This window comes from Megalops cyprinoides, chromosome 25 (assembly GCF_013368585.1).
Source record: "Megalops cyprinoides isolate fMegCyp1 chromosome 25, fMegCyp1.pri, whole genome shotgun sequence".
NCBI lineage: Eukaryota > Metazoa > Chordata > Actinopteri > Elopiformes > Megalopidae > Megalops > Megalops cyprinoides.
In genome coordinates this window covers 2,219,571-2,247,460 of record NC_050607.1, presented here as the reverse complement: position 1 = coordinate 2,247,460, position 27,890 = coordinate 2,219,571, and the positions used below count along the sequence as shown (strand labels likewise).

Below are 27,890 nucleotides of genomic sequence, written 5' to 3'. Positions count from 1 at the left end.
AGTATTACACACATCACAATGCATCTTGGGACTTTTGTGAAGCAGATTTTGCACAATGGATCAGGTCAGTACTGAACTGAACTGAAGAAGTCTGAAGTTGTTAAAAGACTGGACTCCAGCTGTAATCCTGGTATTTCTTCCTTCTCAGTTAGGTAATGTGAGTAGACAAAAGCACCATAACATGTTCTTTAGTTTAGTGGTTACAATCACTCTGCAAAAGACAGCAAGTTATGAACAAAGTAAAATACAACAATGGCTTTCACAGCTGAAAGTAGTCAACAACATATGCAGACATTATCCCAATGCTTGTAATTCCGAATATGTCCATTTAGAATATACATCCACAATATGGTGTTTACACACACACACGCGCACACGCACACGCACACGCACACGCACACGCACACTTCTTAATCTTCATTATGACCATTCACAAAAGGACAAGCCATTGAAATAAAAGGAGAGAAACCATAGTCGCGTTCTCTTGTAGGTAACCACAGCAGTCAGACAGACAGGGGCATTTGATTGAAATTTGAGGCTTGCTTTATCAAACCCCTGTATCCAACACTGCTGTCTCCAAAAGGGTTTGATTACACTCCACTATCACAAGGGTAATTAGCTCTATGTATTTTCATATTCAGTGATTTTTTCCGATGCAAACACATATATTGCACACTTTTAAATTAATCTGAATATGAATGATCACATATGTAGATTATGTTCAGAATTTGCGCTCCATTCATTTCATAGCTCTATTCATACCAATGCCTCATTCAGAATTTGATTCAGAACTCTCACACAGAATATGATATTCATAATGTGCCAAACATTTAAATGACTCATACCATGTCCAAGGGATATCCTAGCAGAATATTGGTTTGCATGTTAATGCAATCATTGAGTGTCTCTACACATTGCAGAATAAATAGTGTCAAACATAAATATTTTACACTCTATTAAAACACATCTCACATATATCAATGCTTAAGAGAGGTAGGGTTGGCGTGTACCTGCAGGAACCTGTCATCAGGTGAGGTTTCTGATGTTCCTGAAAAAAACTCATCATAAAACAGTAATCCAGGATCACTTTCAGTCCATTACAACATGCACAAGGGTAACATGCAAAACACCACCTCTGCTCCATACAGTATTTGCTTCCTCTTTCACAAACAAAACCTTACTGAGTTTGTCATCAGTAGCCCTCAAAGGACCCAGAGCTTATTAAGTGAGTTTACAGCATTAAGATTTCTTCAATATTTTTAAAGAATATTGTCTGATGCTAGCCCTCTAATATCTGCAGTATTCAGTTTATTTGACCTTTGATATGAGACATCTGTTAAGCATTGAGTAAAAAAAAATAAAACAACAAAACAAAAAGCATAATATGTACACACACAGAGGACAACCTCACACATTTTTGACACAACTTTGCATTTCAGTTTTCATTATGAACAGCTGAAAATGTCCCTTTGAAAAAACAAATGAAAAAACAAAAATAATAAAAATAAAAAACAAAACAAACACATTCAGATATGTGTAAGGGAAGCCCCCACTTCTTTTCATAATCCAAAAGCACCAATGAATTTAGCAGTCACTGAAAGCCACAGAAAAGGCTGACAAATTAAGTTAGCCCATCTTAGCAGTCACCACCTCAGTATCAGAGGGGATTGCAGTGTCTTACGACTGGGCGCAAGAGAGTTCCCATGGCTGAAGCTGATTGGATGCCCAGTAGAATAGCCTCGCTGTGTGATTGGCTCTGACCCCGCTCTGACCCCGCCTGCTCAGTGCACCTGGACCAGCAGGCCAGAGTGAGGGTGGGGGGAACACTTTCCACAGAAGCCCCCACAGCGCCCGTACGCCCTGGTGCCATCCTGCCAGGGAGAGAGAACGAGACCAGGATGAGGAATACAAGACGCCGAACGAGAGTCCGCTTGTGCTGGAGCGTGGGGCACTGGTACTCCGATAAGTCATGCTAGACTCACTGAAAAGCAACACTGAACCCAAAACAGCACAACTGTCAACCGTGTGCTTCAACAGCATGTGCTGAATAGGTCAACCGCAGCTACCAAAAACACCATTCAGTGCATACAGAGCCACCTTCCAATTCAATATATGACACAACCTGCATTTATTTAATATACTCCAAGTAAAGACCGGCAACATATTAAATAAGACATCACCTGTTTGGGATGGTTCTATTTATTTCACTTAAACGGTGCTGGTTTTCATTGTATGCAACCAACAGGCCCACATCCTTCCACCCTGCTAGACAGAGACAGGCTGAAACGACATGGGGCACAATGTAGCAGTCTCCTTACCTTTGACCTGTGCACTTTGACAGTGACGTAGTTACCCTGTGATGTCCATTTGGAGGACTCGGCCACTTTTAGTCCACTTCCAGCCAGGTTAATGCTGAACTGGCCCTGTGAGATCGGTCCTGGATTAAACCCAGACTCAAATTCACGCTAATTTACTCTCAAAATGAAGAGCACACAATCTAAGCACAGAGTGACACAGCTTTACTAACATGTCATCATGGATTTGTAATTGCTGGTTATTCCAGGAAAAAGGGAAAAATGATCTCTGATCAAATGTAGCTTTGTCACATAAGTCAAAACAAAACAAATTTAAAAATGTTTGTTTGTACTACTAGTAGTGGGGTAGTAAGGAGTGGAGACTGCCTACAGTAGAACATGGTCAGCTACAAAATAACCCTGAAACCCTGAAAATTAATTAAAAACTGTTAAGTTTATGCAGTTACTGCTGGATTTGGTAATGCTTTGTGTTGTTTGTCTGACCCAGCACTTTCTCAGGGTTTCACTTCCTCCCTGAGCCGCCCATTGAACATCCCGTGAATACCTTTCCCCGTGTCCTCCAGATCCGCGCTATCCTACCTGTGGACACTTGGCGGCGCTGTAGCAGTCTCCAGCTGTGGCGAACGGCACAGGACGTCCCAGCAGAGTCTGAGAGAAGGTCAGGTCTGTGGCTGAGACACAGGGGAGACCAGGCTGCTGAGAAGGTTCACACAGGCAGCACTGGCTGGGATTCAGCTAACGCTACACTACACTTAGCAAGGAAGAAACGGGACAGCAGAATCAGGCATCATCAGCATCAGGCTTTTACACAGATCAAAGTGTGACTCCTGGACAGATATCTTGAGGTCTGCTGCATTTCAGTGCTTGGAGGGGCATTCCATACCCAGCTGTTCTTTTCTGTTTTTTGGCTCTCACTGTACACGTAGAAGTTCTACAGCCACTAAAACAAACTGGAAATATCGCCCCACACAATGCATTGAAAAAATATATGATTAAAGTCGTAACTCAACAACAGAGGTAAGATAGTATGTGTGTCCCTCCCAGCTGTTTAACACTTTCCGCTGGCTTACTCTGGTTTCGTGTCCACGTGTTGGCAGCAAGGTGTGAAAGAAGTGATACATATTATTAAATGTTAAGTTAAACAAACATTTTAATTGCAGCTATGAATGTTTCTAATTAATGTAAGTCACATGCGCTGATAAAAACAAGGTCTCCATGGCAACCTCTCTCGCACATGACAGCGGCCCACGTGAAGCACGACCCCCCTTGGCCCTCTTCCTGGAAAAGCTCGGTGGCGTAATCTCCCAGCCACATCTTGAACTGATTCTCCTGTTCTTTAAACGCGCAAATCACACGTGTGCCACGCTGCCCCGGGCGCTGGTGTGCTGCCCGGATGGGGCACAGGGAGGAGCCTGACACCCCCGAGGAGGCACAGAGTCCCTTTCCTATCCTGGGGGGCACGGGGAAGCGGGTGACAGCACCGGGGGGTAAACTGTGAACCCTGCAGTGCCCTCTGCCTGGGCGTATGGGCATTTATATGCACCTTTCTGCAGACTGGGGGGTGTTGAAGGGTGGGGGGGTGTTGAAGGGTGGGGGGGTGTTGAAGGGTTTGGAGTTTGAAGGTTTGGTGTAGCTGTCTGAGGTAATGAGCTGGAGATTGGCTGGAGAGGTAGGGGCAGGTAGATGAATGAGCCCAGATCCCTGAGTTGGGTGGCCTCTTTCCTGCCTGAACGTGGCTTAATTGACTTCAAACACAGCAATGTGGCGAGAGGCAGGGGGAATGATATTCGTTCAGCAATTCCACACAGACACCCTCAAGGGCTGCGGAGTAGGAGGAAAAAGAACCCCAGCGTGCAGTCTTGCTAACGCTAATGCTAACACTAACGATACCTGGTGAGGGGGCGGGTAGTTACTCACTGACTATCCGCATGGCGGCCAGGTCCAGCCGAACCCTGTGGAAGAGCGTGTAGCCCACAGCAGCGTAGTCATTCCTGCAGACACAGTCTGGCCTCCTGCTGCCGTTGAAGGGGCAGTCGAAGGGGTTCTGCAACCTGCCAAAACAAAGGTGTGCTGCACATCACACCTGCTGAACTCCAACACACAGCACTGCGGGTTCACAGAGACCCGCCCCGGAGCCAGCAGGCCTCACCTGTACCCATACACCTCGGAGAAGTTGTCTGTGTGCCCACTGCGTAGCGTCACATACTCCTTTGGGAAAACGGACTGCATTTCAGCACAGTATATCTGGGAAAGAAGTGATGGACATGGCAAAGGTTAAAAGGCACAGGAAACCCTCTGTGGAAGCACCATTTATGGGGTGACTGTTTTATTCTCCCACCTGCAGAATCCTGGACTGAACCCTCAGGTAGTACTCTCCGTCCTTCCGGGTGCCCTCTCTCACCTGCACATCCCTGCAGGAGGTGTACACCTCACCTGCAAGGTCAGCAACAAACACACACACCCCCACACACACACACACACACACACACACACACACACACACACACACACATACACACACACATACACACACACACACACACACACACACACACACACACACACAGGACAACTGTGAGATGCACCGACTCTCTGCACTGGGAATTTAACACACTCTACACAAGGACACCTCTCTGACTTGCTCATTTTCATGCCACTGTTGCCTGCAGTTCAAAACAAGACTACAATGTTTGAATATTATTAAATGTTTGGGGAATTTGCTGTTGTCTGTACCTATGATTTCAATTCCCCCATTACTGGTAGATTATTCTACCCAGTGTCTAAATATCTAACCTCCCTCTTCTGGAACAGGCAGGTCAACCTTTGCCCAAAGGAGGTCACCTGATTCAGGTCAAAAATAAGAGGGTCTTGCGGTGTATATCTAAGGCAATCCGAAAATATCTGTCACTGGCCTGGAAGAATTCAGACTCTGAGTAAATGTTTGACATTCCAGCGAAGAGCTGTTTCCAAAAAGGGCAAAACTCAAAGCCAGGGCCACTTGTTTTTACAACCATGTTGAAATGACTAAAGCTCACTTTCTATTGACAAAACAGAACTCAAGTGTGTGACGGTCCACATGAGCCTGTCAGAACTTTCTGCACATACACCGCTCCCCATCACACTCAAGTCCAAATGCAGGGTCCCCAACCTGAAGCTAGGAAAGTAAATGACACCCTTTGAGAGTGTGTGTGTCCTCTGAACAAACGCAGTTACTGGGGTGGCAGTGTGTTCCAGCACTGAGTGGCTGCTATTACTGATCACTGTTAAAATCAATTAATAAACTGATGATGCTAAAAATGGACAATTCTACAAGTAGTGGCACCTGATCAACGAGTCCTGAAGAGCTACACAATGTTCATTTAACTGCATTTCTCACTGACAAGGACAGGAACTAAGCTTCAAAGCATGGACAAGAGAGAGATGGCCAAGACCTAAGACATGTAAGTAAAGACACCATTTTAAGAGTGTGTGGTCTTCCATAACATTAAGGAGTCACATTTTCACCATGTGAAGGGCTGACTTGGACAACTGCTTCATGCAGCAGTTTGCATACAATTTGAAACATTTGATACAATGAAAACAAATTATGACTGAATTGTGCAGTGTTGCACAATGAATACGATATGATAATTGTTCAGAAAAACAGCTTGGCATTATTGCCAGGCTGTATAATGTATAAGGCTGTGGCAATAGCTGCCGGAACATACGGTACCAAACAAAACCAAACAACCATAAAGAAACGCATAGCTTTTTAATCTCTGAAATAATCTAATGATGAGTTGAGAATGATGAGCATGTTAAAAGGCCTTACACTCCCTCTCTCCGCAGGCAGCCCTGGATTCAGGCCTCTCCATTGGACGACAGCTCTCAGAAGGGAGGTTCTCAGAGGTCAGACACTCCACACTCCTCTCCCTCACTCCTGCTCCACAGGTCTGAGAGCACTGAGACACAGAAGGGGGGACACTGTGGGTCAGCTACTGTTCACATCCACTGAGACGCTGGGGTGGGGGGGGGGGGGGGGGGGGGGGCGTTGAAGGTTAGATACAACTCATATCCACTTAGACACAGGTTTCATTCTTAGATGCAAACAGTAGATGTCATTCATGCAGCGCACCACGGAGACACAGTGCTGACGCAATGCATTACATCGACAGAGACAAGATCTAACAAAGTAACTTCCTGTCAATGTTCACAGTCATTTGCAAGGATTACGGATTTCATACGTTAAACTGAAAAATAAGTAGATTTCAGTGAAGGGGAATAATTTTAAAGCATTCAAAAATAAACCAACACTGCCTAACACTGCATCCCTTTTGTCGAACATTTTGAGAAAATCACATTCACAGACAGACCCACACGCATGCACACACACACACCTTGCTCCAGGGGCCAACCCTCCAGGACGCAGTGGGGAAACACTCCCTCAGGTGACAGGGTTTGGTGTCCGGAGGGTGTGGCTTAGGACAGTCAGGGTGGGGTGCTGGCAGGGGGGTGTAGGAGGGGGGGCCCGGGGAGGAGTGCACCATGGAGCAGGAGACCATCCTCTGCTGGTACCCTGGACCACAGCTGGCTGAACACTGCCAGGGAGAACCAGGACAGCTCAGTAATGCTCTCCCACAACACGAGGGACAGTGAGCTTTCAGAAACATCCAGGAAATTAAACTATACGAGTTTCAAAATAAGCTCATCGGGAAATCGCTGCTGCACAGGAACTTTCTCTACTTTCTCTACAGACCAAAGAGTTATACAGCAAAAGGAAAACAAATCCCCTGATGATGCAGATTATATTTCGTGGTGTGACTCTTCGTGCAGGTGGTGATAAAAGATAAAAAGACGCAGTGTCACCTGGGCCCAGTCCCCTGTCATCCACACGTACTGACAGGGCGCTCTCCTGCAGGCCTGGGACTCCTCAGGTGTGGACACCGGATCACAGAGACCGTCAGGCACCGGCTTCCTGTCCCCATCCAAACACAGCACCCTCCTGGTCCTCGCTCCGTCCCCACAGGTGGCGTTGCACTGCAGGTGACAGGCCCAACAGAGGCTCAGCCAGCAGGCAAAACCGCAAACATGAAAAACTTTGCGAAACTCCTCACACGGCTGAATTCTGGAATGCCCTGCCTAACGGAGCTGCGGTGCCATGACAACCGTGCCCAGTGTGACACGTCCTGTGAGCGAGTCTGTGTTATTAAATGAAATATCTGCCTGAGGAGTTACAGAAGGTCTCCAGTTCAATTACAAGGCCTACAGCAAGCCCGTGCAAACTGAGAACAAGAGACTAACAGTGTTAACAGTGTTAATCAGACCATTTCCAACGTGCTCATTCGTCTTGTTCTGATGTACCCTGTCATCACCACTTAGACAAAGTATTGGCCAAAATCAAATGATTTGTGTGTTCCAGAGTGCTGGAAAATATTGAAGCAATGAGCAGTGCTATCAGCCTACCAGAGGGGGCAGTGTTGTGCCACAAGCTGAGGTTTTGTTGCAGCAGCGTCTGCCATTCCACCCAGAACTGCCTGTTTTCCTGACATACTTGGACTGGAGCCTGCAAACCACTGGCCCAATGTGGCAAAGCCTGGATCAGAATCGTGCAGGCCATCTAAATATAGGACCTGGGAGGAAGGCGTTTGCCATATGGGAACTTCCTTATACGACTCCGTATTTGAAGACACAAAAGGAAGAGGGCAGAAAAGAGTTATAGGCCCTGCTTACATCACACCGTTCAAGGTGCATAAGGTCAGATAGGAATCATCACTGGCAGTGTTTCAGTGACTCATCTCACGCCAGTGATATCATGAGAGCTTTCAGCTGCACCAGAGCTCCGCTACCTTAGAAAACCAGAGGAACACAAACCTCTCCACGCAGCTGGTTTGGCTCAGACAGAGCCTTTGAAAAGACCACCAGTATTAACACTAACAAGATGATTAAACCCTCCAATGTCTCACTAACAGCACAATTGGCACTAATTAAACACACACAAACACCCTGCGGTCTGGCTAAGGGAGTGTCTGCAAACGCACGATCAGACGCCCGCGACAAACATAAAAACATGTAGACTCATGTACGGATTAATTTGCCCCCTTTGTGTTATAGGGTATTTCCATATGTTAGAGGCCCATATCTGGGAGAGCTGTCTGAAATCTTAAGTGCGCATGAGATCTTGGCCAGGGATCAAATCCCTGGAGAGGGGGAGAGGCATAAGGCAGGCCATTATTTTCAGAGTGATTGGATGCAACTGAATGTAAGCGTGAATTTCACGTCACCCCAGGTGGTACTCACCTCCTGCCAGTCCTCAGCGACCCACGCGTAGCGGCTGCAGTCAGGGGCGTGGCACGGGCGGGCGCTGGCGGGGCGCGGGAGGGGTCTGCACAGCTCCGGGTCCACCTGTCCCTTCCCTTTGATCCTGCAGTTCACCTCTCTCACCTGGAGCCCCGCCCCACAGGTCACCGAACACTGGAAACACAGCACCAGTGAGGAGTGAGGTCACACGAAAGCTACTGTGCACCATATGCAGAGAGATCGCTGGGGTTTCCAGCTACCTGTAACTCACTCCTTACTCTCTGCAGTGTATTTATGACTTAGTGAACATAGTGGAGATGATGTCAATGCTCAGGAAAACTATGGACAAGGGGCCTCTTAAAGCACCTCAGAGTTTCATCTGTGAGCATTTCACACCCATGAAAATGATGACTTTGAAGGCAGGCATATCCAGGGTGTTGGCATCCCACCCCTTTAGTACAAATTCATAAGTGTAAACAGCTTCACTGCTCCTAATTTTGAGCATTCATTCAGACAACAGTATAACTGTGGTAATGATGAAGCACCTTTCAAATTGCGTTATAATAGTGGGAATAACCTGCCACTATAAATAAAAAAATCAAAGCGCCTCTCTAATTGTTATACTATATCACATACATTTACATGAATGAAACATGTGATGTCATCATCTCTACACAGCCTCTCCCAACATTACCAGCTTCATCTGCACCTTCATTTGCATTGTGCATGTCACAGCTAAACCCTTCCCTTCTTCTCCATAACACTGAGTGCTTTGATGTGCTGACACAACAGTAACTGCGATATCTTCACCGAAGCCTTAATCTGTCCCTTTTATGGTCTGTCTTCACAACAGACGCATGTTTATCATCTCTTTGAAGTATTTTTTTTTTATCTATCCTGCACTGTGGAGAAGCTGCGGCTACGTGATCAAACACAGGGATGTTACTGTAACTTTCACTGTGTTTCAGACACATGCTAAACCACAGTGGAGGCACTCCCTCAGATTCTACTCTCTGTGCATTGAAGTTACACTGATCCTGTCTTCTCTCTTTTGCGATTGCTTTATATTTGTCCTACTGAGGATTTCAAGCTTTTTCAGTCTCTTGGTTTGGAAGTTATACATAAGGCGGCAGGTAAAATCTGCTACAGAGAAAGAGAAAAAGAGACTATAGACAGTACAGCTATATGGCTGACATGCTCCCTGAACCTCGTATGCTGGCTCAGATTCCTGTGCTGTTGAACATGCTGAACACAGGTGTTGGAAGTCCAGAAGCCTGAAGTGGGATCTGCTGTAATTTATGACAGAATGTGACCGGTCGAATACCCACAGCATATGCCCATGTGTATGAGTGCGGAGGTGAAGAGGAGGTATCTAGAGGGCTGGCCAATCGCACAGCAGAAGCAGCTGTCCTAAGCCCATCATTGCATCTGGGAGTGTCACACCCTTCCAATAAGGCCATGGGGCTGAGAGGCTGCTGAATGGCTGAAATGGGTGGGTACTGGTAACGGTGTTTCTAAAGTTGTCACAACCAAGGATGTTGAGATATAAAGCATGTCTTTATGCTCTAGTTATGAATTTCATGGTTTATGGTGTCATGCAGTAGAGGGTGACTGATTCCAGAGACGGGCTGAACTGCTGTAATCTCAAGAAGCCGGGGAAGAAAGTTAAGTTAAGGGGGTTGCTTCACGCGGCCATTTTCAGCACGGGCAATGTTATGCCTTACCACAGCCATGGCAATATATGCATAATAGCCTTTGCATTGCAGTCTTCTCAAATAAAATATGAAATGACTGGCTCAGCTGAATACAGCTCCCTCATATTTTTGGGAAAAAACAACATGGATTATTTCCTGTGTGAAGAGAGATAGCGTCAGGCAGCGTGATCTGGTCTGTGACTTTCATTTGCACGCGAGGGGGTGGATTTATTTAGGAGGAACGTGAGGACTGTGCATCTGTGTCACGGTTAGCTGTGTGTTTAGAGAAGCCCAGCTGTTCCTGGGACGGTCCTGGCGGAGGGCAGTGGACACACACCTCTCCCCACCCGCTGGCTCTCCAGCTGGGGCACCTCTGGGTCCTGCAGGTCTTCTGTGTCCGGGGCCTGGGAAGATGGCCACAGTGCTGCTCCTCTACGCGGGTCTGACTTTCATCCACGCAAACCACGTCTCGGTGCACCTTCCCTTTGCCACAAGTCACCGAGCACTGCCAGGGACAAAAACCCACTCCAGTTACTGTCCAGCGCAATACGAAAGCAATGCAGACAGATGGCAATGCTTTTCAAGAATCACTGGGCTGCTAAGGGGCTGTATATACAGAAGTAGTGGTACACTCACACTTACTGGTCTGTTGCTCATCTAACTTGAATGAATACACTTCTGTTCTTTTGTGATGGAAGTTGTTCTGGATAAGTGTCTGCTAAATTAATGTAGTGTAATACCATAAGCAGTGCATACATTTTAAGACAGAGAAAGGGATTGTCAGAATTCAGTCTTGTCCTTGTGATCTGATGCACGTCACTCTCCCAAAGTGCAGAGAGCAGGAAACCTTTTCCACAGAGCGCAATCAGCATCTGCCTGTCCTGAAGCACCACTGCGGCTTTAAAAAGAGGCCTCACAGAGCATCCATCACACTAAAGAGCAATGAACAACCTCTACAGCTCTGAACCTCTACAGCTGGTGCAAGTGCAGCACTTCATATAACCGTATTTCAGCAGAGGTACAAGCAAAGCCAGCTTTCATATGCATTCCTGGAGAAAACAGAGAGAAGAGGAATGCTTCTACCTTCACAATCAGACACTGTAGCCTACACGCTGCAGCTTTGCCATAGTGCAATTCCATTCCCAAATTAGGACATGACTTCATTTTACTGCCTAAGTGATTCACCAAATCAACTCCAGCCAAACCATTAGATAAATAGCTGTCAAATGCTTTTCTTTTTTCCTCCCAGAACACAAGGTTGAACACATTATGGCTTCCACCCCCTCCAGGCCACGCAAACAGAGGCTATACAGTCTATAGACAATACGCACAGCTTTCTGTGAGAGGCACCGAGGGAGAATTTTGTTATGATAATCAACGCCCACACAAGAGTGGGCAATCACTGTCCCAGTAATTATGTATAATGCTTTAGTAAAGTTAAAGTAAAACAATAATGAGTTATAATAACTAATGAGTCATAACAATAAACCTGGAATAAACTTGTTTGAAAGAGAAGTTTTTTCCCTGTGACGGAGTGAAAATATGTTTAGCTGCACTGATTATATAGGATTTGTGGGTCCAACCAGCAAAGAAAGACCTAATGCCCCTGGCAACAAAAGCCACTGCAGAGAGCCAATCATGTCAGCTCTGAGAATGGGAATTTGCATGAAACATACCAGCATTGTAGAGCCATTTTGTTTAAGCATATTTTCCAGCCCAGATAATTACTATAATATTGCAGTGTTTCTTCATTATAACCTCAGAATATTAAACAATCGAAAACGATGGTGTTTTCCAGGAGATTTCTATAGTGCACTCCACTGGTCAGAGATGACATTTTGTTTGAACTCCTAGTGTATTATCTTTTTAAAGAGAGGTCAGGCTTATTGCAACACACCAATTAGAATCAATGTCTTTTCTTTCTTTATTTCCTTTAGTAATTCCTTTAGTCGTCTGCTTTGATAAACCTGATGCAAAACTGTTTAAGCTGCAATTTATAATTGATTTTTCTTCTTTCACCCCAAGATAGGATGAGCTTTGTACATTCAGAAACTTAATTAATATCCAGTCTTATGCTTTTATGTGTTTTAAAGCTGTCTTTTGACAAACAACAATGCCTTTTTTCTTAATCAGAAAACAGCATTAAAGTAATGGCAGTTTGACACTGTGTCAATGCATCAGAAATGCTGTAATCACACAGGCATTTTAAACACAGGTCTGGGGTCAGCTGACTGAGGACATCAAAGCACCTCCGCGATGGTGACTGATGGTGAATGCCGCTGACGCTATGACACCCTGGCACTCCGGCCAACCACCACGCCCCCCCAAACCCCCCCCCCCCCCCCCAAACTCCCCCCCCCCCCCACCCCCCCCGCCTCGGACAGAACAGAACAGAACGGGGTGAGCGAGCCGCGGGGAACGAGAGGCTCCTCCTTACTGCAGGAGAGGGAAAAAAAGGAAGGGAAGGAAAAAAAAAAGAAGAGAGATCTCAGCCGGCCGAGCAGGGCTCCCTCCCTGCTCTCTCTCTCTGCAGCGGAGCAGTAGAAGAGCGTGTTGCAGAGGAGAGATCTCCCCCTCACACAGCACAGCCGAACCCGTCAGCCTTCAACTCATCACAGCGCAGCCCGGGACATCAGCACACAGAGACACACAGAGAGCTCACCCTCCACCCCCACAACCTGCAGCTCCTCCACTCTGAGGTAAGTCAGCATGATCATGATCTTAACATGCTGCTCTCATTACTAGAAAAAGAATGTTATGTTTTGGGATTATTAAAGAGGCAACCAATTCCGATTCAGCACTGAGAAGCATGACATTTCGTTTGTGGTTGAAATGTTACAGAGAGATGAGATACCTGTTAGCTGAAAATGCAGATTGGTCAAGTCTTTAATGTCAAAAGCATTTTTAGTGACACTGTAAAATTAGCATTAGTATAGTTTTTTTTCCTTTTTTGGCTTCATTTAAAAATATGTCATGTCAACTTGGGTGACAGTCATTAAAGGATTCATAAAACTGAATTATGCGCAAATAAAATGGGAAATAAATAAATAATTAAGTGCATGGGCTGATATTCATCAAACTGATTAAAAGGAGAAAAGCAAAGGAAGATGCAGGGCAGGGTCTCATTAGGCATTACATCAGAATCCTCTCAAAGGAAAAGCAGGAAAGCCGTTTCTTTCTGACAGCACTGCCCTCCCAAGCTGCAGCGGCAATTCATTCCACATGACTAGGTGGGTTAACTCTAGCATAAGCCGAGGACACCCATCTGGAAGTAATGTGTGTTACAACACTGGGACCTCTGTCGGAACCCCCGCCACCCAACTTTTAATCGCTAGAATATCGAAACCCCCCGAACAGCGCGCCTGTGGTTTTGTAAAGCAAAGCCCTTCAACCAGAACAGGCGCAAGATGTGGAGAGATACAGATATTAGCAGCCAGACTCCCAACCCAACGGCTCACACGAGTGCGCCTGCAACTGCTGCCTCTCACTGCTCTGGAGCGGACCGATTCATCGACTGCCAAAACTAAATCATGCTTGTCCCAGTTGATTTTGTAACGAAAAGAAAAACTCCTGCCTTTCTTTTTGGGTAATTAAACACACCAGCTTCATCTGTAAAAGGCGAGCAGATGCCAGCCATACCTAAAATGCCACGTGCCTTGGAAATTCTCTATAAAACGTGAGCTGCGGTGAGTGTAATTTCATAACAGCATGTTGGGATCGTTTTAAAGAGCCAGGAAGTACCGCTGAACAGCACCGCAACACACAATACAGCCAAGCGGTTGAGAAGTAGCTTCTGGCTGCAGTATTAATGAGTTATTCTGTGGTTTCAGTGCAGGAGGGGCTGGCTGGGAGGTTATCCAGGTCCTTCCTCTCCATCACTGCTAAAAGGTAAGCCAATGGAAAAGACCTTTACAAGGCATGGAGTTGGGCTATATAAGATATCAGACACTTTAGTACATCGCTCTGTATCTAACTTCTTCACAGGAATCACAATCAGCTGTAAAGTATTTTCTGTGGGATTTGGAATATGAATGATATCTACACAGCGGAGCAGCAAAAAAGCCTGCATCTTGAGGAAAATGATTTAATGTAGACTCTTTCTAGGTGTGTCAGTGTAAACATTTTATTTGTGTGAAATTTTAGAAAATCATAATGAAAACAAAGGTTCTATTTAATAATCAATAAACATGAAGACGCTGCAGGAAGAGGATTCAACGACCCATCTGGTCTCCTGCTGTAGATGAATTAATTTAGATGTAGGCTCAGCTTAAAACTGCTACTGGAGGGATAACCATGTCTCTTTCTCTGCTGATATTTTCATTTTTAGCAGGTTAAAACACGATTTCATTTATCAGGAGCACTATACCACCTGCTGTGCAGGAATAACATTAAAACATAAAAAAAATAATTTTAAAGGGAATTCTGTATTTACAGGTTTTAACCGATACCATAACTTGAGAGTCTGTAAACGGCCAAGCATGAATTCCAATCATGTCACACAGCGCAACCAGACCAAAGTAATAGTAATACTAAGCATATGGTAAACACGGATATACTGTCTCTTCAAAGACAGTTAAGGTAATGCTGTAACACTCACAATACAGCCACTCCAAACTGTCTGAAGGCGTTCCAGAACATTACCACTCACAGCATGTAAGTGCACACACACTCCTCTTGTGACAATAGTGTAAAACAATGATATATTTTAAAACGCACAACTTGGGTCCACTTTAAATAAGATGGGTTCAGACACTAACTGGTACGGTCCGTGTATCTTTGACACGAGAGAATAAGAAACTGACGTAAGTGTGGAATGCAGAGATTAGGTATAACGGTATAACTGGGGAAATGGCAGCGTTGTGATCTTAAGTGCTGGATCGGGTTAACAAAGCTCAGACCCCGCACACTCAAGGGGGGTTTTACAGCAGGCCCACGGCGTTCAAGGTCCTATTATGCAGGAAGTTTCAAAGACACCAAAGTCAAAACAACATGTGCTGTCAACGTGGGAACAGCTGGTAAGTGCACCGTCGTGCAAGAGAGCAGGAATGTCACAGATCTTTCATCTTCCTGGAGAGAATAACCAGGCTGCCCAGATCTCCCCTGCCAATGACAGCCCCCCAGAAGAAAGGCCTTCGCATGTGAGAGATCCAGACAGAACAGCAAATCTGGGGAATCAGGTATAACAGTGTGACCCTTCACTGCTTCACTATGCTGGCTTTCTGCGTGTAGCTGGGAAAAATAATCCTAACAACCATTTAATAATAACTAACAGCAGTGTGAATGAAGTACATAGAACAAAGATAATGTGTTTGTTATTGTCAACAGACACTATAACTGAGAAAGTAAATCATCGGTAAAGCCGAAATGCATTTGGGAAGCAAACCTAAAACCATACTTGCACCTCCGTGAGGGAGAACTTAGTCACAGAAACAATTCTTGGGGCACTGGATGGGGGGAACTGTGTTTCTCCCCGTCTGTAAGTCAACACCAGCCCAGAGCTAAACCGCGCTGCCATAAGTCAACACTGAACTCCGGCCCTTCTGCACACAAACGTCTGGCCACGCTGTCTCAGCTGCTGCTTATTTTCACCGCATTTCATGTCCCGGTTTGGAATTACGCCTTGATGCTCAGCACAGAATGCTGCTGTGGGCGCAGAGAGGCCCGGGAGGACCAGGCGTCCCTGATGGCTTCTGACAGCACAGATAATTAAATGACCAGCTCGCCCGACCCTGTCACTCCCTGGTCCTGACACTTTAAACGTGTCACTGTGGGGGGACAGCGGCTCTTTCCAAGTCTTGCTCGCATCCAGTATCGTGGACTGAGCCAGAGGAACACTTTAGTGTTAGTAACACACACTTCTGCCGGCCTGTCAAAAAGCATGAACCCCGCAGCGGAAATGTGGAGAGCTAATCTAATCTGAAACATCAGATACTGCTGCCCGCTGAGAAACAAAACCCAGCTCAGACCTCAGCAGCTCCTTCAGATTCCAGCAATGACTGTCTCCTGCAGCAGGAGCGATCAAAATCTAGCCCAGCGGTGCCTGAACTTTTGAGGTGGCGGGGCCATTTTTGCGTTCAGTTGTGGGCTAAAAACACTCCTCAGTATACAGGCTGATACTCAAATAGTGCATTTTCGGGGCAGAATTTTTGAATGGACAGCAAAGGAAGTCGAAAGCTATGTCAGGGAAGCAGCCAATCCACATGCCTTAATGTGCTTTCCATTTCAGACTGACACATTCGAGCTCCACAGTTCTACTCGGTGTCTTCCCAAAGGTTTGGTGCACACTGACACAGTGAACCCGCAGTGCACAGGAGATGGTGTTGAGCTGGAGGGGGGATCCATGGCTTTTCACAGAGACTGTTGATGCCAGACACCTGCTCTGTGCGTCCCTCATTAACACATTCCTCAAAGTTGAGCGCGGTGTTTACACGCTCCGTTTATGGGGGCGTTATGGAGGTGATGTGCGTCTGTAGATCAACACACAGGTCTCTGTTTAAATATCCCAATTCCCCCTCTGGGGGGTCTCAGTACCTGGGGAACATTACTCTGAGTCATCCAAGAATTATGCTTTCTTTGTTTTAATAACTGCATGTTACTCTTTTTGACTCTCCCTCTTCAGCTTCATAATAGGGCTGTATAATGCTTTCTAAAAGTATTTAATGTGTGGTTACATTTTCTTCAGGCATCGTATCACTGTTGCTACAGTCCTAAAAATGAGAGGTTCAACTGAAGCTGTGCTCTCTCCTGCTGTATGAACAGTCCAATTAAACTCTAAGCAGTACTCAGTTACTAACATCAGGCAGTTAACACAGAACAAAGTACTTTTCACACTGGGTCCAGCTTCACCTTCCCAAGAAATCTTTCAGGTTTAAAGGTAAAATGAAGCAGTAAGCATATTATTGGATGCAAAGCCAATGAGTGTCCTGGAGAAACATAAGCTTTCAATTTTTTTAGTGGAAGCTAATTTAATGATGTAACATTCATCTTGAGATTGTTTTCCATTCTCTTATGAGTTACAGAAAACAGGCCTGAAAATGTGACAACCAACACACTTTGTAAAATTTAAATCAATTCTTCATTTTCCCTAAACCGCTCTCTGTATTGGGTTATCCAGTTTGTTCAAGAATATTTTCAGTTATATGCTGAATTCATACACATTCAGCTCTGTACTGAGACAGCTTCAAAAGTTGGTGTTTTGGCCAATAACACATTTCAGGACATACCTAACCTGAGGAACCATCACAAATCACGAAACAAATCAATCAAATCAACCGACCAGATGTAACCTGTGACAGGGAATTTTTACAACTGAAGTGCTGAACCCAGCACATTTTCCAGTGCCAGTTGGGAAAAATGAAAAATTATTCCTTGACCCCAGAAAAACGTGCTTGGATGACTGCTGGAAAACAGGGGAATGTTAATCGTGGGATAGAATGAAATATCCATCAGTCCAATGCATGAGTTCAAGTTGAGAGGCAGTTTGGGAAGCATCCAGCCTCCCAATAAACATCCAGACCCACACATTCCAGTCAGGTTGAAAGGAGAGGTTACAGTGTTAAACTTTAAAGTGTTACAGATGAATGCAAGCTGAGGAGAAGCAGGAGCTTACACTGCCTGGGATGTGTACTGCTCTGTTCCTGATAATGCAGAGACTCAGGGGAAACCGAGCTAAACACTCACAGACTCTCAGAGTCTCGTCTGATTTCAGTCAGAGTATCAGCTCTGAGCGCAACTGCCCCCGAGCAAATAACCCCCTTTAATGAGGCCTCTTCTTCCCTGAGGGATCTTCTGCAACATTTGGTGGCTTCTTATTAAACCTCACACTCTCTTCTTTATCAATATTCATGCCAATATGGTCTTGGAGAGCATCAAAGCCCCTGAGTGACTCCATTTCGAACTCAGCGTGAAGTCAACAATTCACAGCTGTGGATGGTCTTTAGAGCAGGAAGACTTATTACTTTACACGAAACGCTCTCTGTTGAAGTTCAATATTTATATCCCACACAGAGTCGATGATTATTTATTTCATAACTGCAGACAACTCCAGTGATATATGTCGCTACTTCTAAAACTTAAAAGAAAAAAAAAACATGTTTTTGTATAATTCAATGTGAGATTAATGTGTGACATAAGAAAATCTTGTGGTATTTGTTATTTAGAAAAAACAGTGTATGCGTGGTTATGGTCTCCATGGAATTTATCACTATGGGATGCACATGTTTTTTTAATTGTTCTTTACATCGTAATAAAAACAAAGTCTGTGGGACACTGTCAAAGCACAGTCACATCAATATTACAAGATCTGGAATACAATCCCAGGCCAAAAACATATTTCTCTGATTTATACTGGAGGATATTGACTAATGAGGTAAAGTAGAACATAAAAACAAAGTTTGGCTTTTTCCTATCGGCTCTTTTCCACTTCATGCAGATCTTGGCTGTCTCAAACAGTTCTTCTTACTTTGACACTGTAATGAAAATTGTTCTGATGCATGTTGTTGTGTGTCTGGCTGGAGCTTTCCGTCCAGAATTTTCAACGCAAGTTATGCATGTCTAACATATTTGAGTTTTTCCATAAGCAAACTTTAGTCTGCGGGGGCGAGCTGTGTGTCATCAGTCCTTGTGGCTCAACATTATTTTTGTAGTTTTGATTGAGGAAATAAATACGGGGGGATGAAGGTAACTTTACAATCTGTCTCTGATGAGAAACACTCCTCTGAGAAATTGGCGAGTCTCTCAGCTCTTTGTGTGGCTGTCTGACACGAGGTGATGCTATAGGCCGAGCTGGCAGGAAACACCAGCTCTGTGTCACCTCCATCTGAACCCCAGGTGACACGCTGCAAATTTTAATCCTAACAGTCACAGGGGTAAATGCACTTAATGTACAGCAAGGCTTCAAGCACTGTATGTGGATCTGACTTGCAACAATGACTAAGACTATGGAAATACACCTCTAAGCTGGAGCTCCATTCATAGGAAATGGTGCTCTCTTTGCTACAGACAAGCACAGATTCCCTACTCGGGCACTGCTATTATACTCTTGGGCAAGTTACTTAACCCAGCATGGCCTCAGTAAATATCCAGCTGTATAAATGGATGTTTGGATAAGAACATCTTCTCTTGATCACAGAATCCCTAGAATACTAGTTCAATATTAAACCTTTGTAATGTTAATTTTCGATAACCCATCATTGTCTCCAACATGTCTGTTTCTATCAATGTGATATAAAAACATGAATACGTTTACACCTGCTCTCTTCTGGGGTCATTCAACACAAGACAACACATCACCATCAAGCAACCATCAGGTAAGTCTACATCATGCTAACATGCTAACTGCTGGTATTCATGCAATTACATCTGCAGACGGCTTCTGAAAAGATAACAAACTGGCTCATCAGTGTGTCTGGCAATGTAAGTTTTGTATTTCAGTTCAGTTACTGTACTTCACGGAGAATACTGTGAGATTAGATGACAGCAGACATTATGATATACAAACAAATTTACAGCATTAATTATGGTATGAACAGGTACAAAATACGTATGTCGACATGGAACAGCTGGGCAAACCCTATGGATGAATAAATTGCAGTACTTTCTTGTGTCAACAGAGGAGGCCGAATTACTCCATCACTATGTCCCACACACTCTGACGAAAGTGGGCACTGAAATTGAGTAGCCAGGGGCAATCGTTTCTGTGGTCTAAAACACACACAAATAAAGATGAGAGTCTTTTTTTCCTTTGCCTGTCGCCTCAGACAGACCGCAAACCGCACACACAGCCGTCCATCTGTATCTGTCTGTTCTGCATGCTGCTGCTCCACGTGTTTTTCCCTTCAGTCTGAGGCTTTACTGAGTGAAATCCTAACTTTTCCATTCACCCTCCATCTTTATCTTTTTCACAAAGGCCTGACAGGGTAACATCACAAGGCAAATGCTATGTGTTGAAGCAATAAGCAGGGTCCCCTCTCAGGGTCCTCTCTCAGTCACCAAGATCAACAGTCCGCTGTGTGAAACAGTTCCAAAACTTTCTTATATGTGCATATGCACATATACACTTACACATATAAGGAATATTTTGTGAATGTTCTACTTTGTGATTTATCATTTGTGTTCTTTGTTGATGTTAATGAACTGTGATGCAATGGCTTCTATAGTGGACCTGAGGCCTGGTCAAAATAAAAGACCTGGCGTCTACACTATTCATGTTAACTGTTTATATTTTTGTGTGATAAACATCAGTTCAAGTACAAGAAAACAGACACCTGCGATCAGGAATCCATATTAATACTACTGATTTGCTGTTAGTAAGAAAGTTAAAAGTTTTAAAGGAATAAATGTTTTTAATTTGTCTTTTTACACATACTTTTTCTTGTATTAACAGAATATTTGTAAAAAAAAATTGTTTGCACAAGGTTAGAGTACTTACACCGTAAAAACATGAAAAATACTATAAAATTCTCTCATAACAGCTACCGGAAAGGGGGTAGAATAGCCGAAGGTGGTCAGCAGAAATAGCACCCTGGCAGACTCAGTGCCATAGGGGCAGGGTTAGGTAAACAAACCTTAGCACACAGAGAGAGAAAATGCAGATGCACACATGTATCCCATTAACTCAATTAAGCAAAGGTGAAAACCCAAAGCAAATACAGCTACCACTTCTCCTTTAAAATACTGTCAAATATGAAGAGAGATTTATACACAGAACATTTCAAATCCATTGGCGGTACAATCTATAACCCGCTTGCTTAGAGCCAAGGTTAAAGTCCTTTCATTTGTAACTCCTTCACCTACAGCATCTTGCCAACGTTGATTAATACCAATAATTGTTGTTGTTGAAGCAATACTTTTTAAGTGTCCTGCCAAGCACACTAAAGTGAGGCCTATTACTGAAATTGTAAACAGATGTGCCAGCTGGTGCCAAATTTTGATTTTGGATTGGAATGTTTTCTCATGGGAGTTTGCAGAATAAAAAAAAATGAAACAATTATGGAAAGTTTGCCCTTTTTATATTCTGATAATTCAATATCAACAGAACTCTGGGGTAAATGCTTAGAACTGTTTTTAAAACTGAATTAAATTTGTGTGTCCTTTACTCTACATGTAAGACTATTCTACACATTGGGTTAATGTTGGCTAAATTCAAGTGTGAGCAACAAACAAATACGGAACGACACAGGATTAGATTATTCTGTATGTGTACTCACAAATGTCAGTCAGAGGGGTGCTAGCTGTCCGTATTTTGGTGTGACATCTTACTCAGCGTTTCTCATCTTCAAACTTCCGCTATATAACGGCATCCTTTTAAACCCAGTTTCCAGTCACCAATAATAAGGTAAATATTTCCAGCTTGGTCCTAATTAGATCACATCTTTGTTCAGTACAAATCTCTGTTGTGTGTATAAATTTCCACATGTGCCCTCTATACAAAAGTATAACCATAGTATGTTTCTGATTTCCAGTATTTATCTCAATTTATTAAATATATATTTTACTCTGCATTGTATATGCCCTCAGCAGATGAGAGGACCTCAGAGATGTAAACAGAAACTGAAGAATGGGTGAATGTATAAAAGCATCTTTTTTTTCAAGCAGGAATACGGTTCTCACAAATTCCTTATTTTGCTGCAGCAAATATGTGAGGTTTAATGTCTGTAATGTAGACAAATTGTAGACATCCAGGTTACAATTTAAAGCAAAAATTAGACAAAAAATATATTAAACTAAATTAAACTAGAAATATATTACACTTGAAACTGTCTAAGAAAATGAAAATGTTGATGTTGGTAGAGCTATAAATAGCTGTGTTGAAGATCTGTCCTAGACTTATGCAGTAAGAAAAGTGGCATTTGTTTTATATAGCAAAAATGTACTTGTTTAAGTAAGTAGCATAACTGTAACATTAAGTGTTTCCTTGTGGAGGATATGTGGTTTGCAATATCTTTTACATTAAATACAAAAGCACAGCTTTCAGACTAATGCTTTGTTTCACTCCAAAATACCTTCACAACCTTTACAGTCTGAACACAGCTCAACACATTGCTGTCAAGAGAGGCAGGGTCTGCAATTTTCTCTTCAGATATGATTGCTTTTGATTGTATCATTCACACACAAATTCAGAATTAGATTAGGCAAACCACTACAAGCCCTCTGCCTCAGAAAATCAGAAAATATGGGCTCCCTCAGGTTTACTGTGGCTTTTTAAACACATTTGGCTTCAACACTGCAAATCTATATATATGTCTGTGACTACCCCTGTAAACCCAAAAACAAAAGAAAATAAAACCCAAAAAAGCCTGTCTGAAGATATTTTGTGAACACAAAATTTATGTCAAATGTTTTTATTTCAAAGTTAAAGGACAAACCCATTTACTGAGGCAGTGGCCTGTGCCAAGTATCCTTGGTGATATACGACATTAGAAAAACACAAATTATATAACATTTATGCTCCTTTAATATTTCACAGTGGGGAAAGCTGTTCATGTGTTGTTGTACTTGTGCGAAATAAATATATAAAACCACTGAAATCAAAGGAAAATAAATACATTTGAGGAGGGAAAAGGTGCTTTTAAAGCAGAGCATGGTTACTCCGTGGTTGCAGAGAATCATGGGTAACAACAAATTTCCACCCAGCCAAGGGAACAAATGGAAGATGCTTTGATAGTCTGAATGCCTCAAGACAGACGGACACAGACTGACAGACACAGACTGACAGAGACAGACAGACAGAGACAGACTGACAGACACAGACTGACAGAGACAGACTGACAGACACAGACTGACAGACACAGACTGACAGAGACAGACAGACAGACACAGACTGACAGAGACAGACGAAAGCTCAAAGGAGACATCAAGCACAGCAGAAACCAGGGAAAGATTCACAGACGAATTTGGCATCGCACAATCACGGGCGAGCACTGTGCCAGGACCACAAAGAATATTAAAATGCACACAACACTGAAATGGAGGCCTTTCATCAACCAACGACTGTAAACAAATAAATAATTTTCATATGAAAACAACTGTCCCATAACATAGTGAAAAATTATGCGAAACAGCAACAAATGACTACAATACCATATACCATATGAGGTATTTGTGTGTTTCAGTCGATGAGATTTTACACGCACAGATATTCATCACTGCCACGCTGTTCATTTTTTCCTCCCTCCCCCCCAAAGGAGCTACTTTATATTCATCAACTCCATCTACTCTACATTTCCAAATAAAGCTATGTACTATACTAGTGCTGTTCCAGCAAAATTATTTATGATACAAAGACAAAACTGCATAGACACAAGTTATCACGTTATTTCCAATACAAAATAAATCTGTCCCTAGTGACTAGTCTTGCGAAACTTGTTAAATCCAGGTAACATACAGTGCCTCTCCTCCGTGTCTGACCCCTACATAATCTGTTTGGAATGCTTGCTGTAGATTGCCATCTATTCAGTGCATGTACAGTGCAACTCACAATGCAATAAGGAATAGATGGACCTTTAGGCCTGCCACCATGACTATGACATCATAACCATTACTATGGATACAACACATACAGACAGTCTGCAAGCTCCACCACTAGTGCAGTTTGGCACAGAGACTCTGTGCCACTTGGTGAGTGAGAAAGGAGACAGGCACCTATGCCACACACTTTATCCAATCCAAAAAACCCACACAGCCAAAGAAGTGCTTACTCTAATAACATGATGCCTAGCACACACATAGCCCTGCTACAGGGATGATACTACGATATACTCAGCACCAATTTTGAGTTACCAAATTTTCTTTTAAAAGGAACCATCACCTGTATGACAATAAGACAAACATATACTACCAGATCAACAGTGCGATTAGTGTCATTAATTTATCTTATCATTCACATTTCCTGTTAGCAGCCTTTGTTGGTGTTTAATGGTTGATGAAGTTTGAAATATGTGTTTCATAGATGGCATTAACTGTGAGAAAATACAGCTGACTCTATTTTAAATGTAATTCGTTTGAGAAATTTTAAATTCATTAAACAGACTTTCTGCAAGCTATTTTTGATGCTTGAAAATGTTTTTTTCTCTGTAAAAGCTGTCACTGTTAATGAATATACTTGACTGATTATTACTAAAATGCTTAACATATCAAAATCTTATCTTCTACAAATAAAATAACACTGTACAAAGATACATATCAAACAATATACAAACATCATTTGTTGCTGTTTTATAAAGACATCAACATTAAAAAAAGCCTCTTATACACAAATATACACTTGTGTACTTTGATTACAGGGTAAAGACATCGATCATAAGAAGTATGTTTCACGCTTCATAGCAAAATAAATTTGAATTAATTGTTTGTTTGAAAAAATACAAGGGAGCAAGGCCTGTAATTATCACACTAATTGGTAGGAATGATTGGGCCTCCTTGCTTGAAACTGGATGCATGAATTTCTGGTAATTCCCAAAAGTGAGTGCTGTTATAATGATCTGAGAGCCACTGAGAGGGCAGTCAGAAGAGGCCACAGCTACAGCCAATCTCAGCTCCTAGGTCTTTAACCCAGAGATCTGCTGAAACACGTTTAACATCTACCAGCCTGGCCTAAAATATGCCCCCTGTAATTAGGCAACGTTCTCTCATAGCGGGACGAGGAAGGGAAGGAGAAAGGAACACTATCGTACCGGTTTCCATGGTCGCCTGTGCCATGAAACACTACCTGGACATGGCTGAGTGTTACACTGCTCCATGTCCACAGGCTTGTCCAGCACGTCGCAGCTGTGGTCGCTCAGTCTCTGGCCCCCGGGCCGCTGGCAGACCACAAGCCTGGTCCTTCTCCCCCCTCCGCAGCTCTGGGTGCACTGGGGGAGCAGAGGAGTTCAGCACTTTAAACCGTGGGTGTGCTCAGAAATAATCACAAAGTCTGACCTGCACATTCACGCACTGCTGAGGCTAACCCTGTTCTGATGGGACATGCGAAAATTCCACTGCTGACCAGCAGGAGGCAGCACTAAAGTTAATGCAAAACCATTCCATCACATCACTGCGATTGGTTCGTAAACCCCCTTATGGAGAGAACCACTACATATATTGATGAAGCTGGATTTCTTCTCGTGAAGTGAGTCAAGTTAATGGCCTTGTTCAATGGGAAACAACTGACCCCCTTCCTTCTGATCACAAGTCAAGTACCTTCAACTCTACAAGACACTGCCACCCCTAATCCATAACTTCAGGGGTCAGACAGATGCTTAGATGCCCTCATCAAATAAGATAATAAAAGCAAGAAGGAAAAAAATTATTCTATTTGCTCAAAAATCATTACCAATACAGCCATAACTCAGCTGCAGCAGGACAGCAGTGCTCTGCCTCCCTCTCCTCACCTCTCCCCAGCTCCCATAGTTCCACAGGGGGCAGGGCCCCGAGTCGCAGCTCTTGGACTCGGCCGGCTTCACTCTCTCCTCACAGCGGTCGGCGGCGCGGCCCTCGGTGTCCTGGCACACCACCACCCTGCGCTGGAAGCCCCCTGCACAGGTGCTGGAGCACTGCAGGCACACAGCACAGGCCATCAGCACAGGCACACAGCACAGGCCATCAGCACAGGCACACAGCACAGGCCATCAGCACAGGGTCACCACAGAGCAATTAAGTACATGTGCATATGCTTCATTTCCAGTGCTCTGAGTCACGCTGGGTAAAGGCTTCTGCAAAATGGATTAACGCAAAAAAAAATATGAAATCACTGTTTGTTCATTTACCTTAATAAATTACAACTTTTTGACCAATACTATTGCACAGACATTTCTATAAAGGAAAGGACTTGGGAAGGCTCTATTCAATCTAACCACAACATGCTTTGTCCTTAATCTTAACAAACAAAATTAAACTAAACGAAAAATTAAAGCTTTAGGCTCCTGTTTTCTTACACCTACACAGCTAAGCTCTTCCATGTCAGTGGCCAGTGGCCTTGTCATGCTACGTAAGAAAAGACGCTGCTTTAACGCAGCTATTGAGAGTAATAGATGAAGTGCATTGTGGGTAGACAGGGCTGTGAGAGACGTACGGCTCCCCAGGGGCCTGTCCTCCACTGGTTGGCGGCGGAGGGGACGTTCCAGGTGCTGTGGCCGGGGTGGGGGTAGTCGGGGTGGGGGACGTGGGGGTGGTCATTGGGGCGCTGCTGGACCCCCGAGGGGCAGGGTGTGGTGCTGCACTCCTGCTCCGCAGCGGGACGCTCGTCCGGGTCGCAGAAGTCCTCCTCCACCTGGTGCAGGTAGCCACTGCACACCACCTGCCTGGTGGCCTGCCCCAGCCCACAGGAGGCCGAGCACTGCCGAAATAAAGAAACGCGTTTTAACTTCCTCGTTTACTTGTGGCGTATATGCATGGAGTGGCAAAACGAGGCATGGGCACTTACCGGAGACCACTCTCCTGCACGCCACTGCCCGCACGGGCTGAAGCACGCCGAGGATTCTGGGGGCCGGGGGAGGTGGGCGCAGTAGGACTCGTCCGCCACGCCTCCCTGGGAGTCCCGGCAGCTGACGTAGCGAGCGCGTTTCCCCTTCCCACACGACACCGAGCACTGCAACACATGCCTAGGCCTGTCACTCACAGCACAGTGGGGCCAATCCCACAATCCCTTTCACCACACTGACACTAAGCAACAGGGGTAACTCACTGCACTGTTCAACTGGTCTGCCCCATTCGGTTTCAGATACTGAACCCTATTTCATTAGGTAGCACTGCTGTTGTATAGGGGACTCCCAATACAGTTTGATGAATTTGTTAGGGGTTAGGATTTTTTATTGTTATGGAATTTAGACCCCTGAATACCCCACTGAATTTAAAGAGGCCACACTCTTAAATTCAGTGGGGTATTAAAACTCATTTAAGCTGTAGAATAGTGAGCAATCTAGATAATCGAATGTCCACATAAAGCTGTTGCTACATTTCTACAACTCAGCAAATACAACAATGGATTTTTTAAAGATCAACAGCACCTGGGCACTGAAATAAAACAAGATTACTTTTTCAGCAAGAAATGGAACCTAAATTATAAGCTTGATTATTTTCTTTAAAAAGATTTAGCATAGCTATTATACTAACAGACTCATATTATGTTGAAAAATGCCACAGTGGGTTTGAGACAGAAATAAGAGTAAGGCAGAGATTGATTTTAGAGAGTTCCATCACGTAAAACAGGATCCACCGTGCAGTCATATGCTCTTTTATTGGTCTTTCTGGGACTTTTATCTGCAATAAAGACCAGTCCTGAAGACAATGCTTTTTGACAGTGCACTTTCCTTCAAAAAGACCACGCAGACACACGTACTTGGCCACATCTTGAAGTGAAATTACTGCAGAAATGACTGCTCCACATTTGAAAGCAGATCCTGAGCTTGGAAACGGTCTGGTTTTCATTTGGAGGGAACGGGCTGGCAGGGAGAGAGAGTCTCACTGCTAACGGCCGCAGACTGAGACTCACCGTTGTCCAGGATCCGTATCTCCACTGGCTGCTGAGCTGTCCTGGGGCATCCGGGTTCGCTGTGCTGAGGGCGGGGGACGCCCAGGGACAGGCAGGCTGCTCACAGTCCTGCATACACATGGGGCAGGGTGACCAACC

At 44.2% G+C, this 27,890-nt stretch overlaps 1 protein-coding gene across 1 annotated transcript in view; it reads right to left on the bottom strand.

The window, feature by feature from the left end:
- Window positions 1-1,781: 1,781 nt before the first annotated feature.
- LOC118771891 (A disintegrin and metalloproteinase with thrombospondin motifs 20-like) overlaps window positions 1,782-27,890 on the bottom strand; it is a 67,743-nt gene continuing 41,634 nt past the window's right edge. Inside the window, exons 24-39 of the mRNA XM_036520036.1 lie at window positions 27,753-27,860; window positions 26,685-26,849; window positions 26,334-26,597; window positions 25,654-25,815; window positions 24,958-25,134; window positions 10,623-10,790; window positions 8,592-8,765; window positions 7,161-7,331; window positions 6,692-6,892; window positions 6,127-6,256; window positions 4,654-4,748; window positions 4,465-4,559; window positions 4,233-4,366; window positions 2,895-2,986; window positions 2,319-2,423; window positions 1,782-1,871 (exon numbers count right to left, since the gene is read on the bottom strand). Coding sequence (XP_036375929.1) covers window positions 1,782-1,871; window positions 2,319-2,423; window positions 2,895-2,986; window positions 4,233-4,366; window positions 4,465-4,559; window positions 4,654-4,748; window positions 6,127-6,256; window positions 6,692-6,892; window positions 7,161-7,331; window positions 8,592-8,765; window positions 10,623-10,790; window positions 24,958-25,134; window positions 25,654-25,815; window positions 26,334-26,597; window positions 26,685-26,849; window positions 27,753-27,860 — 2,331 coding nt within the window. The remainder of the gene's footprint in view (window positions 1,872-2,318; window positions 2,424-2,894; window positions 2,987-4,232; window positions 4,367-4,464; window positions 4,560-4,653; window positions 4,749-6,126; window positions 6,257-6,691; window positions 6,893-7,160; window positions 7,332-8,591; window positions 8,766-10,622; window positions 10,791-24,957; window positions 25,135-25,653; window positions 25,816-26,333; window positions 26,598-26,684; window positions 26,850-27,752; window positions 27,861-27,890) is intronic.